The sequence below is a fragment of the Taeniopygia guttata genome, chromosome 6, assembly GCF_048771995.1.
Source record: "Taeniopygia guttata chromosome 6, bTaeGut7.mat, whole genome shotgun sequence".
In the NCBI taxonomy this organism is placed as follows: Eukaryota; Metazoa; Chordata; class Aves; order Passeriformes; family Estrildidae; genus Taeniopygia; species Taeniopygia guttata.
In genome coordinates this window covers 10866514-10879237 of record NC_133031.1, presented here as the reverse complement: position 1 = coordinate 10879237, position 12724 = coordinate 10866514, and the positions used below count along the sequence as shown (strand labels likewise).

The 12724-nt window shown below is 35.6% G+C and overlaps 1 protein-coding gene across 3 annotated transcripts in view; it reads right to left on the bottom strand.

Moving 5' to 3' along the window:
* The window catches only part of PARG (poly(ADP-ribose) glycohydrolase), a 59479-nt gene that overhangs the window by 18907 nt on the left and 27848 nt on the right, over nt 1-12724 (bottom strand). For all 3 annotated transcript variants that reach the window (XM_030275838.4, XM_030275839.4, XM_041717012.2), the window contains 2 exons: nt 2723-2802; nt 245-305 (listed from right to left, as the gene is read on the bottom strand). In XM_030275838.4, coding sequence (XP_030131698.4) covers nt 245-305; nt 2723-2802 — 141 coding nt within the window. The remainder of the gene's footprint in view (nt 1-244; nt 306-2722; nt 2803-12724) is intronic.

Genomic DNA, 12724 nt, shown 5'->3' with positions numbered 1-12724 from the left:
AAGATATAGTACTGTTTTAATACTTCAACTAATACTTGTTTGCTTTACAGACAAACATATGGGAAAACTCAGGACACAAACTACTTGTGGCAATTCAGCCACTGCCCTCTGTATTTCTTTCTGCAACAGTCCATAGCAAAGATTGTTTCCTGTAGTACCTCTAGACCTGAATCAACTCCAAATGAATGACACTCAGTTATTGTGGACTTAAGAAACTTCTTACATTAACAGATGTTTGACTTACCTCTCCCAGTCTGGAAACTCCTGGAGACACTGCCTTGTGAACGTCACCAATCCCGTAGGTTCTACAGGCAAACCAACCCCAAAGGAAAATGTATTAAGTGTGGGTGCTTAGCCCATAGATTATCTTAACAGGTAATCTTTGAAAACTACAAACATCATTCCTTGGTAGATACCAAGAGCTTAACTTTCCTCAAGAGTGACTCTGATTTTTTCCCTGACAGCCCATCCTCGAACTGAAGACAGGTAACATGAAGACCAAAATATTACTTCCCCTCCCACCTTGCAGTTTGAGTATTTCAGTTTTTCCAGATCTAGGAAAAACTATATCTTAAGTGATTTTCACTTTAACAACACTAAACACTACTAGAAAGACTCAGTAGTTGCAGTAAATTGTACTGCTTTAGAGAAAAAGAGATTGTGAACCTTTAAAATCAACAACTGTTCAGTGCCAAAGAATATTCAACCTATGGAGGGAGGAAGCAGCAGCTCAAGAAAGTCCAACTATGTCAATAAGCATGCAGTGTTAGCAGATTCCGAATCAGGCAGTTTTTAACCCTGCCAGGATGGAGGTGAAATTCACTGTATTCCAGCTGAGAAAAGACTCCTGCCCTTGAGAGAAAAAGAGGAGCTGCTGTTCATTGCAGGAAGGGGCAGTATCATCTTTTCTCCTTATTTCACTCAAAAAAGTTCAGATTTGCAACAGAAAGAAAATCTAAACCTTTTATTAGGTGATACAATCTTAATAAAATCTTCAATTAAGACTGATTTCTCTGCTACAGTAAATCTACTGTGATTTATGAAAACATTGAGAACATTATGTCAAGGACAAATGCATCCTTCTAAACAAGCCTTAATTAGTCCTATGCTTTGCTTTCAAATTTAGGTTTAAAAAAAGGTTACTTTCTCTGAAAAAAAGTGCATAGCTTTCAAGCATAATAATCAAGTGATCTTTCAAAGGGAATTCTGGTATCAGTTGTGGTATTCTGCAAATCAAGCATTCACCTTTTAAGTACAAAGTCTTCATTTCCACTGTGTTCTTTTACAGAGAACTCAATTATTATTTACAATAAAAAGAGCTACAAAACTATTACAGTAATTTATAGAGCCAAGTTACTTAATCCTTACAAATTCCTGGGAGAAAATAAAGAATAAGAAATGACATATTTTAAAGGTACGATACAAATTTTTAATTCAAGGAAAGAGCATTCAAGAATCTCATTAAATATTATTTAAAGTTATAATGTTAGGAAATCTAATATGGTAGTTTCATAAAGCATGTTCCCATCAGAGTTCATATTCTCAGGGGCTCAGGGACAGCTGCATCAATTTAGGATTTGGTTTGCACAAAAACATTATAACTCAGGTATTAAAAAAAGCTGGTACACTGTATCTCTTCTCAGTCCCACACATAGATCACAAGTTACTTTTTAGCTCAGAGATTTAGTTCTATTGCTATTGCTTAAAGTCTGACAGCTAAAATAGGATATAGCTGCATTTATTTTGTGGTGAATTAAAATGATGAAGATGGCCCAAACCAAGTAAGGGGCTTTTATATTGAATAGTTTAAATCTGTCCTTCTTTTAAAACAAACTCTTCTGAGAAAATATGAAGTTAATAGTAAACTGCTGACGTGTAAAAAAAAAGTTCTTAAAAAAAAAGACTATTGTAAGGATGTTGCTGCTGATCTGATGTATGCTACTACAGTAAAATCTGTCTCCCCACAAATGCAATATATGAGCTATGGTAGTTTTCAATAGATCTGTTATTGAAAGCTTATGCAAATGTTCAAATCTCTGGTAATTACAGAAGATGTGACTATGCATTAAATTCTCCAAGAGCAGGAGATATCTCATGTCTTGCTATCATTTGTTTTATTTGAACTGGGCAAACCTAAAAACAGCTTTGCTCTGGAACCACAGAAGGGAAAAATCTGAAATACCAACACAAGTAGGGGAAAATCCCTCAGAACTCCAAACATTATAGTCAAAAGACTAAATATGCATTCTGCAGGAAAAGTGAAGCCTGACTCAAAATCTGTAATCTGTGATTTAATGGCTATAATGGTGCCAAGTTCCCTCTACAGCCTCACTTTGAAGTGGTGATGCAAGTGGTTGGATATATTACTAGCATTATATATATACATATATTTATATCTACACAATGATACATACACACATATATATATACACACAGAGGGCTAAAAATATATTTCTGTATTTCACACACACCCCATATATATTTATATATATTTATAAATATTTATCAGAAAAAAATAAAACAGAATAAGCTCTGGGCAAATAATTTGCTTGCATGCATTATACGTATGCTAAGAAGTGGCATTAGCATGAAAATCAGTGTATTTTGCAAGCTGTCTTTTGTTAAATACTTCCATCATGGCTGTGTACACATTTCTAAGTTTAATGGGATTAAATTTTTCATCTATCTGTTTTGCAACTCAAAAAAAGAATAAAGGATATACTTTTTTCTGTGACTCTTCTAAAATAGCAGAAAAGGGTCTTAAGTTTCTCAGGCTTTCTTGGTGACCTCCCTTCAAACAACCTGAAAAACAGGAAATAAAAACAAACAATTAGATTTCAGGGATACAATGCAGAGCAATTAGTGCTACTGACTAATTGCAATTTGATTTTTTGTAATTATTATGCACACATTTTATTAGCTTTGCATTTAAGTACTGTACTGCAGAAAGAACACTCTAGACAGCCCCTCTGTAATTCAAGATTTTAGGACTAATGAGTTTATTGACTTGCTGTGTTTCTGAGGAAGATGCCAAGTGAATGCTTCTCTCGCTCCAAAATACCAAGAAATGTAATTTCAATATGAATATTTTGGAAATATACTAGTTTTAGTTGCAAGAAACTGAAATGTTTAACAGGTCATTAAGTGACCAAGGGGTGAAAACATAGATGTTGAGTACTCCAAGATCCAAATGTCACCCTCCTTTAAGCTCAGTGAGATGCTCAGCAGAATTAATGCAACCTTGTTGTTTTCAAGAGCTGCACTGCACCAGCAGCATTTCTAAAGAAAAGAACCTTCCCCCAACAGAAATGGCTCCATCCACTGGCTTGTTACAGCCATTCTAACAGACACTTGTAAAAAACCTAAGCATTAAAACGAAGGATCCTTTTTTTAGCCATTAAGTGAATGCATTCTTTTAAGGTTAGCTGAAATACTTTTACTGCATCATCTATCTTCCAGCAATTTGAGCACACATTACTTAATTTCACTTCCAGCAGAGTGACAAGGCATTGTTATTGGCAACACATAATGGAATTTATCTGGAAGGAAGAACAGCAGTGACTTCAGAAATAATACCCTTGAATAGGAAGTTTACAAAAAGATGTCTGATCCACTGAAAGCCCTAAGGATATAAGATTCCCCCCCAATAAACAGTCTAAGTAAAGCAATGACACAACATTATTCATTTGTTTCTGTGTAGTGGAACAACAATCTGCCTTTAAAACCAGAATGCTGAGAGGTGAATTAAACTAGATTCAGCAGAGAAGTGAACTAAATTTTTTTCAGCATTTAAAAATCCTTATGATGTGTACAGGCTGAAGAGATCAACTGCATCTGAAATCTGCATTAAGTCACAGAGGTTAATTTTATTAGCATTTTATTGTTTGAACAGTGAACAAGTACTTTAGGAAGGTAAACTCCTGACTTCTACAGTCCATTCTAACATGGGACTATATGAAAGTTCCATCAAAGCCTTGAACTTGCACAGGTAAAAACGGCTTTATAAAAGGAGTCAATGTGTGCATGTATGCGCAGATGTTGCCTAAATTACCCCCCAACCTCTTATGTGGAAGTCTCATTTGGTATGAAGCCTTTAAACTGGTTTGTTTGTCTGTCAGCCTGATCATGCCTTTACTAATTTTTTTGCCTCTTCACATCAAAGTGACATCGTGCTTACATTGCAAACTCTCAGGTGAGAGTTCTTCATGTCACAAAGGCAATATGTGATCCAGCATAAACAGCAGGCTGGGCAGGAAAGGTGCAGAACTATGCCTGAAGCAACTCAGGTCACTAAAATAGTTATATTTGTGAATGCAACAGGAAAAGCAAGTCATATTTACATGATTCAAAAATGGCCTTGTCCTACCCCATTAACTTAAATGAGGCCATCACATGGCAAAGTTACAAACATTTTAACCTTGAATCTTGTTCCTGAAATAATCAGTTGGGCGAAATAATGAAAATCTTATTTTTGAAGCAAATACTTTAAAGAATAGAGCTATATGAAGGCATCACTAAGATACTTAATAACATTATGCTTCAAGTGCTGCAACACAGATCCTACTAAAAATCCATCCAAAAATCTAAGTGAAAATCACATAATTTCCTGACAGAACCACCTAGGGCCAAAAGCCATTAATTTCAATTAAAGAACTCATCCAGATGAAGTGCACTGTAAATCAAATGCAAAGCACTGTAAGTCCACTTTCAGGTGAAGTAATTAAAATCTTAGTGGCAACTGCACATGTAAGCTTTGTACAGGATGTTCCCACTGCCAAGCAGTAAGTTCAATTTATCAGCTACAGGAACTAAGAAAGCCTCCAGGACTGATCACCAAATTCATCTCTGGCTCTTCAGCCATGCCAGGGGAGTAGCAATGTTAATCAAACAGAAGACCTCCACAGAGATACATTTAGGTATTTGAGGCCAGAGATTACAAAACATAAGAAAGTAGATGTGTGAACTTCGTGTTTATGACACTGTAGATTGTTAAAGTCATTGTGGCTAAATGAAAAATCTTTCCTAGCAAATATTCAGACATTTAATTGTTTTGAAGATAAATACAATATATGATAAATAAAATACTAAAAATAGTAAGAATTAATGAATGCTTTGTGAAGTAAGCATACAGTAAAGTTACATGGCAACAGTTCATACCATTTCAACAATTATTACAAAAACATGCATGAGCATTTTCCTAAAAAAATTGGGGTGGAAAAAGAAGCATTTAAAAAGTGCAATACATATTCTCGTTTTCAGTCTTGACTGTCAACTGAAAATTGTCATATTTGCAACCAACATTTCCACCTTCTAAAGCTGGAGTTAAAAGCTCCAAAGAACCTACTCCCAGCTCCTTCTTTGCTGAGGCAAGTGGACCTCAAACTTGCAAGGAATTTCAAAGAGTGCATTGACAATAACACAAGAGAAAAATTATTTAAGATCATTAAGAGCTTCACAAAAGTGACCTTGGCTTGCATGGAGTTTACTGGGGAGAATTTGAACCAGCTTAAGTAAACAGTTCCCAAATACACTGTTTCCGATTAAGCTAAAATTAAAATACAGTATTTACCTGTAAAATTTAATTTCCAAGGAGTTAAATTGCTCCCCCGATGTTAGTCTAAGAACTGGCTCCAGCAGGAGCCATTACAATCACGTGATTTAATCTCCCAGGTCAATAATTTCCTAATGATATTTCCATACCCAGGCTGGGCTTCCTTTGAATGTTTCTTTTCAAAGAGAATAATCATGTCTTTACATTGAAGTTGGAACCTATTGTAAGACCTAGAAAGGTGTACACACTGTAACAATATGTAAAAATGTGCAGTATGAATCATACTTCAAATAATAATTCCCATTCATAAATCCATGGCATTTCATGGGTACTCTTTGAAGAAGTGTGGATGCACAGTTTTGTACTTGTGATCCCTACAATTAACCATGTGTACTGTTTCCTCCACTACCCAAAGGAACCAAAAAGTGCCTTTGTCTTTACTACTGGACTTAAAGAAACACTTTTGTTGTTTCTTACATTTTAGTGGGATCTCACTAAAGATAACAGAACATCTGAACAAGTAAAAAACATTTAACTAAAACCTGATCTTCTCCTACAAATAGAAGTCAAAGATGGACTTACACAGAAGTCATATGGATAGATGCATTTCACCCAGTAAAGGGACTGAGCAGGGGGAAAGATGCAAAGTTAAGGCAGAAATGAAAATACTGGATAGATGTTTCCTTCCACCTCAAGAACACAGCTTATCACTAAACAGTTTTGGTCTAAGGCACTGGATAACAAAACACTTAGAAAAGGGAATAAATCAAGGATCTTGCTTTTTCTATGTTGCTCCATTTCAAGCCTATGCTTACCTGATGTATATATACATGTAGGGGTGGAAATAATATACTTAACTATGTTACTGTCAAACTTGTACTGTCCTCCATACGATTGAGGGCTATTTTGATTAAGTGGCTGAGTATTCACAGGTGCTGAGAATCTTCAATGGGAACTGCTGAAATTTCAGGTTGACACACAGCACTCTAAAGAAAATCTAATATAGTGTTGGATGGTCCAATAAACTCATCATTCAGGATTGCATTTATTGCACTGGGGAGCACATAAGCACCTCTTCCATCTTTCTCCTGCAATTCCCAACCTCTTGGAATAAAAAAGTGGAGTTTCAGGAACAAACAAGAAATATAAAACTCTCTTTTTCAAAACCAGTATATTTCTAATGAAGTATTTTTTGAGCTTTGACTTCTAATACTAAGCACAGCTTATCAAAACAGTTTCAGAAGGATTCTCTCTCAGTATGATTTGACATTTTTTATTCATTTGTGCTCAAGGCAACCTTAGTCACATCCACATTAAGGAATGCCTATAGATATTAGTGTATCGAAGGTCAAGCAAAGCTGAGTGCATTCATGTGCACAGAGAGAGAGGAGCCCACCATGCAAGATCTGAAATGTGTCTGTAATTATGTGTGCTTATCACACAATTCCATGGGACAGATAGCAATTTTATTATCTAAATATATGAAAGAAAACTTGTTTACCATATAGGAATAACTGGAATTACATAAATTATCCATATCCTTTGTCTTAAGTGTTTTCTGAGAATGCTGTTTTGTTGATTATTGATTGGGTGGGGTTTCCCCCATACAGAAACATATATCTGCCTTTTAAAATGGAGTTTTAAATCTCTAAAGCTTCATTTCAGTGAAAAAGACTGCAGACAGGACCAGTCAAGGACTTTTCATGAAGAATGGAGCTGCAAAAAGTGTTTAAATGCTATAATTTATGCTTCCTTTCCCAAGAGAAACAAGCTACACTGTATTTTGGGAACAGCAATACCCCAGAGACCCACTGTGGTCTCCAAAGCACCCCAGGTGGTGTGCAAGACAATCCAGTAGGCTGCAGGAAGAATATATTTTTGTCCCATTCATCAAATAAAAAAAAAATCGAAGTAGTGGTTATTTCATCTTTATCTCATCCTTTCTGAATTTTTTCCATGTTTTAGAATGCAAATATTAGTAAAGTAGCACATGTACGTAACTCCTAAGTAAATGAATACAAATACATTGGCATGTATAAATATATATATATAGTATAAATACAATACATTGCTCAAAAATGTTTTACTGATAAGCATGTGTGATCAAAAAAGTTTGGAGACCAGTAGCCTAGAAAGCTTTAAATATAAATACCTAAACATCAATAAGATAATGCAAGATAAAGAAAACTTAGCAAATTTAAAATGGGACATTCTTGTATCTTTAATATATAAACCCTTACTAGGAAGTCCTGCAGTCACTAAAAATATTTTAAGTGGTAAACAGAAGGAAAACTATTCAACATATTACAATTTTACTTTATGAAATTTGGACTTAATGGAAATCAAAAGCAGAATAATTTAAATGATAAATTCCTTCCAGAGAGATGAAAGGCAGGCAAACTGACCATCCCTCTGAAAAAAACAAAAGGAAATGCCACTGTCCACATCTGGCATCTCCTGATAGAAACACAGAGCACAACCTCCCACAGGTCAGGTACAGCAACTTCAGTTCTTCTGTGGTGCCTGGTGTGTGCCTCTTCCACTCAACATGAATTCTATCTGTCTGTATTAAAGCTGCCTTCCTTCTCTCAGCTTATAAAGGATGTCATTTTAGAGTTCTCTAATTTCCTTCATATCAAGCAGGAAAAAACCAAAACATTCAATATTTCAACCTCATGGGCAATTTCTTATTTACTGTGAGGTGTTATAGGTACACACTGTCGTCATCTGAGAAGTTATTTAGGAACACTGCACTATTCAATAACCTTATGCTGAAGTAGAATTTCATCTGTAGATAAATAATTACTTTTAAGATGTGTGTAAACAAAAACATGGAGCAATGTAATTTTGTTAGGAAATCTAGATGCAAAAAACTATCTTTTATCTCAGACACTCCCATATACTCACACGTCTCTTCGCTGTGCTTTTCATTCTGTCATTCTGTTTATTGTGGCAAGTAACTTGGTGCACTACAAATCTGTTTAACAAAAGGTTTTGGTGATTTATGAGAATTGAAATGCATCAGGTTTTATCTGACCTCAATGAAATGATAAGATGCTAACTGCAAGTACTCAACACCAGAGAATAGTGGGGTAAAATGTTTTATCCTGGGGGATCTAAAACAAGGGACAACCAACAGCAGGGTACAACTAAGTTCTCGACGACATGACTATATTTACTAAGCCAAAAAACACTGAGATTCAGTACTGGTTTAATCACTACAGCAAAATAATTAAGCCAGATTCATAAGAATAGTGTCCTTTCGAAGAAGTCTATTTAAAGACTGTTTCCACATTTACCAAACACAAATGTTGATTAAAATTTTTTTACAAAAAATTACACTGGACTTAAAGTAATCCATCCAAAGCTAATCAGTTCACGTGCCCAAAGCAGGCATAACAGAATGAGTTTTGTAGGGCCAGTGTCCTTTAATTCAGAAAATCTAGAACCACTTATCAGGGGAGAAATATGTCAGTCCAAAACAAGTCTCTCAAAGTCATTAGATAATCTATTCCCCAGAGAATATTCATTAGTGTTACGAAATTGATGTTGTTTATGGAGAGATAATTGCATTACTGGTAAATTAGATTTCAATTCTCCTGCATAAATGTACCATACAGTTTCCCATTTCCTTTCATATATTATATATTCCATAAAAGAAATACATCTTAACTAGTGTGTTTTTCTCCTCATTTCCAATCACTTGAAATTACTTTAAAGGTTTGTTTGATAAAGATGAAGAAATTCAGTCCCAGTGGAATACTGGTGGTTTCAGACCAGAGCATACACTGATATATTTGCCAGAAGACCTACCAGGCTCAGGCTGTTAGACTTTACTGCCTTCAGTTATGACTTCAACCCCAGTGCCTTTAATGGGAGCTACTACATCTTCAGTTTAACCACAGAGTTTTTGAACAAGGCAAATGGAAGAGAACAGCTAAAACATCTGTAGCAGGTCAAAGACACAGCAGAAGCAAAGCAGGTCCTTGGCAAACGCGTGTCATTTTCAGAACACTAATTCAATACTGCAGACATTTTTCCTCACATTTTGCTTTCATATATAACCAAACTAGACAGTTTCCTAACTTACCAAATTCTATAGTGTGTAATTACAACCATCACTCTGCAACCAACATCATAAATGTAGAGTGTCAATGCAATGCAGGTTTTACATTCAACCAGAATGCAACTTCCAAGAAAAATATATCAATCAATAAGATAAATAAAATGGCCAATTCAGTTATTTCTTTCTTTTGTGATGGGTTATTTTGGAATAAAGCTGCCCAATCTAACGTCATCACATTTATTATAGTAGCGTTTTTAAAAAGAAAAATTGACCACTCTAAGTTTAGCTTGATATTTTGAACAGAAGCAATATTTTATGCTATTAAGTATGATCTAATGTTTGGCCAGTGAATGGATGTCATTCTACCTACTCAAATTCATAAATATTAAAGCTCTTCAACTATTAATTCTTTTATCAACTACATTTGAAATTAATTATCTTATTAATGACTTAAGACTCATAATAGGCTCATCCCTGCCTATTAAAGCAAAAAAAGTGAAGAATTCAATTAAATTACTGAGTATTTAATTATACACAGGTGACTGTCAGTCTGTAGCAAGGCAAGGAATCAAAACGAATAGTCAGTGTCAACACACACCATTAAACCAAGTGTTTCAGTGTCACAGGAGGAATGGTCACATTGATTCTCCTCTCATTTGGCAAAACTAACAGCAGGAGAGGAGAGGTAAAGCATAGATGATGTGTGTTAATACTAACACATACAACAGCCTTCCAATCAGCTGCACTTATGTCTTTGAGTCTTAAATTTTACACTATCTTGCAGTGACTGTCTTGTTTTGTCAAACAGATTTGTACCTTGGGAAGAGTAGGGGTAGAACTTACAATATGGTAATTAATAGCACATAAAAACCTAAAGGAGGGAGAAGACGGAGGAAAAAAGGAACATATCAGCATTTAAATGTAAAAACCATAACTATTTTATGGTTTATAAAAAAGTATTAATGTTCAAGTCTGCATAAAGTGACCTGACAAAAGACTTCTGTGTAAAACAAAAACCACAAGAAAACATACACTGTCGTGTTTCTAACTCAGAAGTTGCAAATTTTAGTTTCTCAGTCTCAGAGATTTGAGGGGAGGAGTGGGAGCCTTTTGTATGAGTGTAGACAGGACATGGATAAAGGAATGGAGGAACACCCCCTTTTCTAAAGAAAAGCCCCTCAAATGCTAGCATCCATGCACTCAGTAGTTTGGCTTTGTTAGGGAACAAGAGCAGATTATTTTTGATACCTTAAGAACAAAGTCATTCACTCACAGAATGTAGCAAATGCATTATGCTGAGTAAAGAACTAAGTCTGAAAAAAGCAACAGACCATAATACTGTGGGGACAAAAGGTTGATGTCAGAACAATCTGTTATGCTCATCCCTAAGCAGAAAGAGCAGAGCAGCAGCCTCCAAAGCCTTTACATCAAAACATTTTTATGAGCAGGAAAAAAAGTCACAAATATTTTAACTTCAGTCATTGCCTACTGCCTTTTGAGTACATCCAGCTTCCTAAAATGCTTTTTTTAAGAAGCTGAAAACGCACACTGCAGTGAACCAAATCCTGTCATCTTTACAAGTCTGAAACAATAGCTGAAAACATGACCGTTCAATCTGTCCTTGCTACTAAAGAAGTAACTTTGCAGGGCAGGAAAATACGGGGTTGACAGGAAGAAAGAAAACCATAAGATACTATCTATCCTTCTTCTCCCCTCTCATTTTAAATTTTAACTAAGTCAGGTTATATACAGTAGCAGAAAACTGTACAGGTCCTGTAGTATTCTCTCCAGAACTCTTCCTTTTACTTTTATCCTTCCAGTCTCCCACTCTCACTGACACATTTTCTCAAATTTTATCCACTGCCTGCCACACTTTGCATTCTAATTCACTAATCTGCTTATTATCAAATTCAAAATACAGGGGGTATAGGAATGTGGATTTGGTGCAACAAATGGTTATGTAAAAAAAAGGAATGGAAAAGGAAACTGTACTTATCTAATAAATGCATAAATTGGCAAACACTGAGGAAGAGCCACTTTTAATCCTCAATAACCAGAGGACATTAGCTTCCCTTCTTTTCTCCAGTTTGGCAACAATATTGCTGTTCTTGCACAAATAAAAATGGCTTTCTACCCAATGTGACTTGAAGCTGAGCATTGCCTCATTCATAATGCAAAAGGAAGGCCTGAAGGTTGTCTGCCCCTTCTAAATAACATTGTGGGACCTTACCATGATAGCACCAGGCAGCCAAGTCAGAAAACCATGTTGGGCTGGCTGGAACAGAGCAGAATGTTCTGAATGCTCAATACTTTATTCTGGTCATTCTTTGAGTCCACAGCAGGAAAATATTTACCTAATAATTTGCCAAGGTTTTTTATTTAGAAGTAGTTTGCAATATTATGCCCCGAGTCTACCACAAGTAGCACTCTAATATTATCACCCTACATTGCTCTGCAATTTTATAGAGGAGCATATGAATTTACTCCAGTTTTTTATTTTTCTTTTTTTTATCCAGCTTTTTATTCTACAGTTGGTAAGAAATTATCCAACTTGCAAAATTTAACTGCTTGGTTTATAAAATGTTTAAATTACATCAAAAAAAACAGTAGCTTGAAGTCCTTTAAAAATACCACAAAATACACCTAGAAGTGTGCAGTCAAAGGGAACTCCTCCCAGACCTTTCACTCTCCTCTTTCAATGCTCTGAACATCAGTATTTTTAATGTACCAATGGCACTTTTCATTGATTTGTTCTTAGGAACTATTGGTAGAAAAACGCATTGAATTGTATGGCACGATAATGTCCACCCACACTTCTCTTCTGTAACCCACTGCACTCTTGGGATAACCACCCAGACAGTGACCTTGGTCTCTCCTCTGAAATACACAATATGGACAAACCTGTGATAGCCCTTAAAGGCAGCAGCTGCCAAAACCATCATTAGTACATTGGCATGCCTGACAATTTATTCTGAGAAGTCCTAGTCTAATACAGCTTTCATAATACATGCACCCAAGTGTGCTGGATCACAGGCAACACTGCTTTTGTGCTTCATCTCAGCTGTCAGAGCACATACACTACATCTGTTAACAGGGAGGAATAAGAA